Here is a 1,078-nt window from a genome sequence, read left to right on the forward strand (position 1 = left end):
GGCAGCACCGCGGCGCTTCGCCAGACACGGGCACACAGCCCCATGCCTCTGGCATGACACGGGGCTTGCAGACCAGCTCACGTGCCTGGAGGTGGGAACTATCTGGACACAATAAAATGTGGTGGTTTTCCATAAAATTCCAGAGAAAACTGGTATCTCCGTTAACTAAAACCTAGTGTAAAAGGAAATGCTACGCTCAGATAGGCAGCCTCCTGAATGGCTGTTTGAAAAATGAATGAAGTAATAGGTAACGAGCAACGAGGCTGGTACGTTCAAGGCACCGGAGTGGTCCTCGGGCACGGCACCACTCCTATTTCCAGCACCTCTTGACAACTTCCATGTCTAACAAGTGGTAAAACACCCAGGATTTTGGGTCACATGAAAATTTAATACTCACCTTCAGTACAATTTCATTGACAGTAGCAGCATCTGATTCAAAGTAAAAGTGTTTGTAGTCATGATTGCTTAGATATGTAAGTTTAAATATTGCATGACCTGTAAAGACAAGAAAAAAAAAAAACCTGTTCAGAATATTCCTGTAAAGTTTCAGCAGCGCTCGTGTGCCTGACAGAAGAAAGCCACAGATGGTGAGCGCAGCGTACCATCCGCCCGCCAGAAGGACGCCACGAAACGCTGACAGGCTTCTCATGTCGTTTCAATTTAAGGCAAGTGGTGGCTCACAGGAGCAGCTGAACTCGGCTCAGTGAGGTTCGTTCTCCCGTCACATCCCCACTGCGGGCAACGCGAGGATGGATCAAGCGGCTGGTTAGCTCCCACGCGGCGCGGGCCGGTGTTGCGGCCAAGCGACCACGCCAGGATGGAGCTACGCGCTGGCTGACCGTCACACGCACAAGGTGAGGGGCGTATTTAAAACAAAAGGCCCATCAACCCCAGACTCATCGCTCCAACAACCTCTCCCCAAACCACCGCCCAAACCCACCCGCTTGCTTACAGCAAAGGAAAGCGTCGCCGCTGCGAAAGACAAAAGGACGCGGCAGCGATGCTACGGAACAGACACGCGAGACCGGGAGCCTCCCTTCCTACGAGCAGGACGATCCAAACCAAAGCCTGACTGCAA

At 52.0% G+C, this 1,078-nt stretch overlaps 1 protein-coding gene across 10 annotated transcripts in view; it reads right to left on the minus strand.

The window, feature by feature from the left end:
• MAPKAP1 (MAPK associated protein 1) overlaps positions 1 to 1,078 on the minus strand; it is a 108,625-nt gene that overhangs the window by 2,653 nt on the left and 104,894 nt on the right. For all 10 annotated transcript variants that reach the window (XM_035903111.1, XM_035903112.1, XM_035903110.1 and 7 more), the window contains one exon: positions 398 to 495. In XM_035903111.1, coding sequence (XP_035759004.1) covers positions 398 to 495 — 98 coding nt within the window. The remainder of the gene's footprint in view (positions 1 to 397; positions 496 to 1,078) is intronic.

Source organism: Egretta garzetta, unplaced genomic scaffold (genome assembly GCF_000687185.1).
Source record: "Egretta garzetta isolate BGI_Z169 unplaced genomic scaffold, ASM68718v1 scaffold341, whole genome shotgun sequence".
Taxonomy (NCBI): Eukaryota; Metazoa; Chordata; class Aves; order Pelecaniformes; family Ardeidae; genus Egretta; species Egretta garzetta.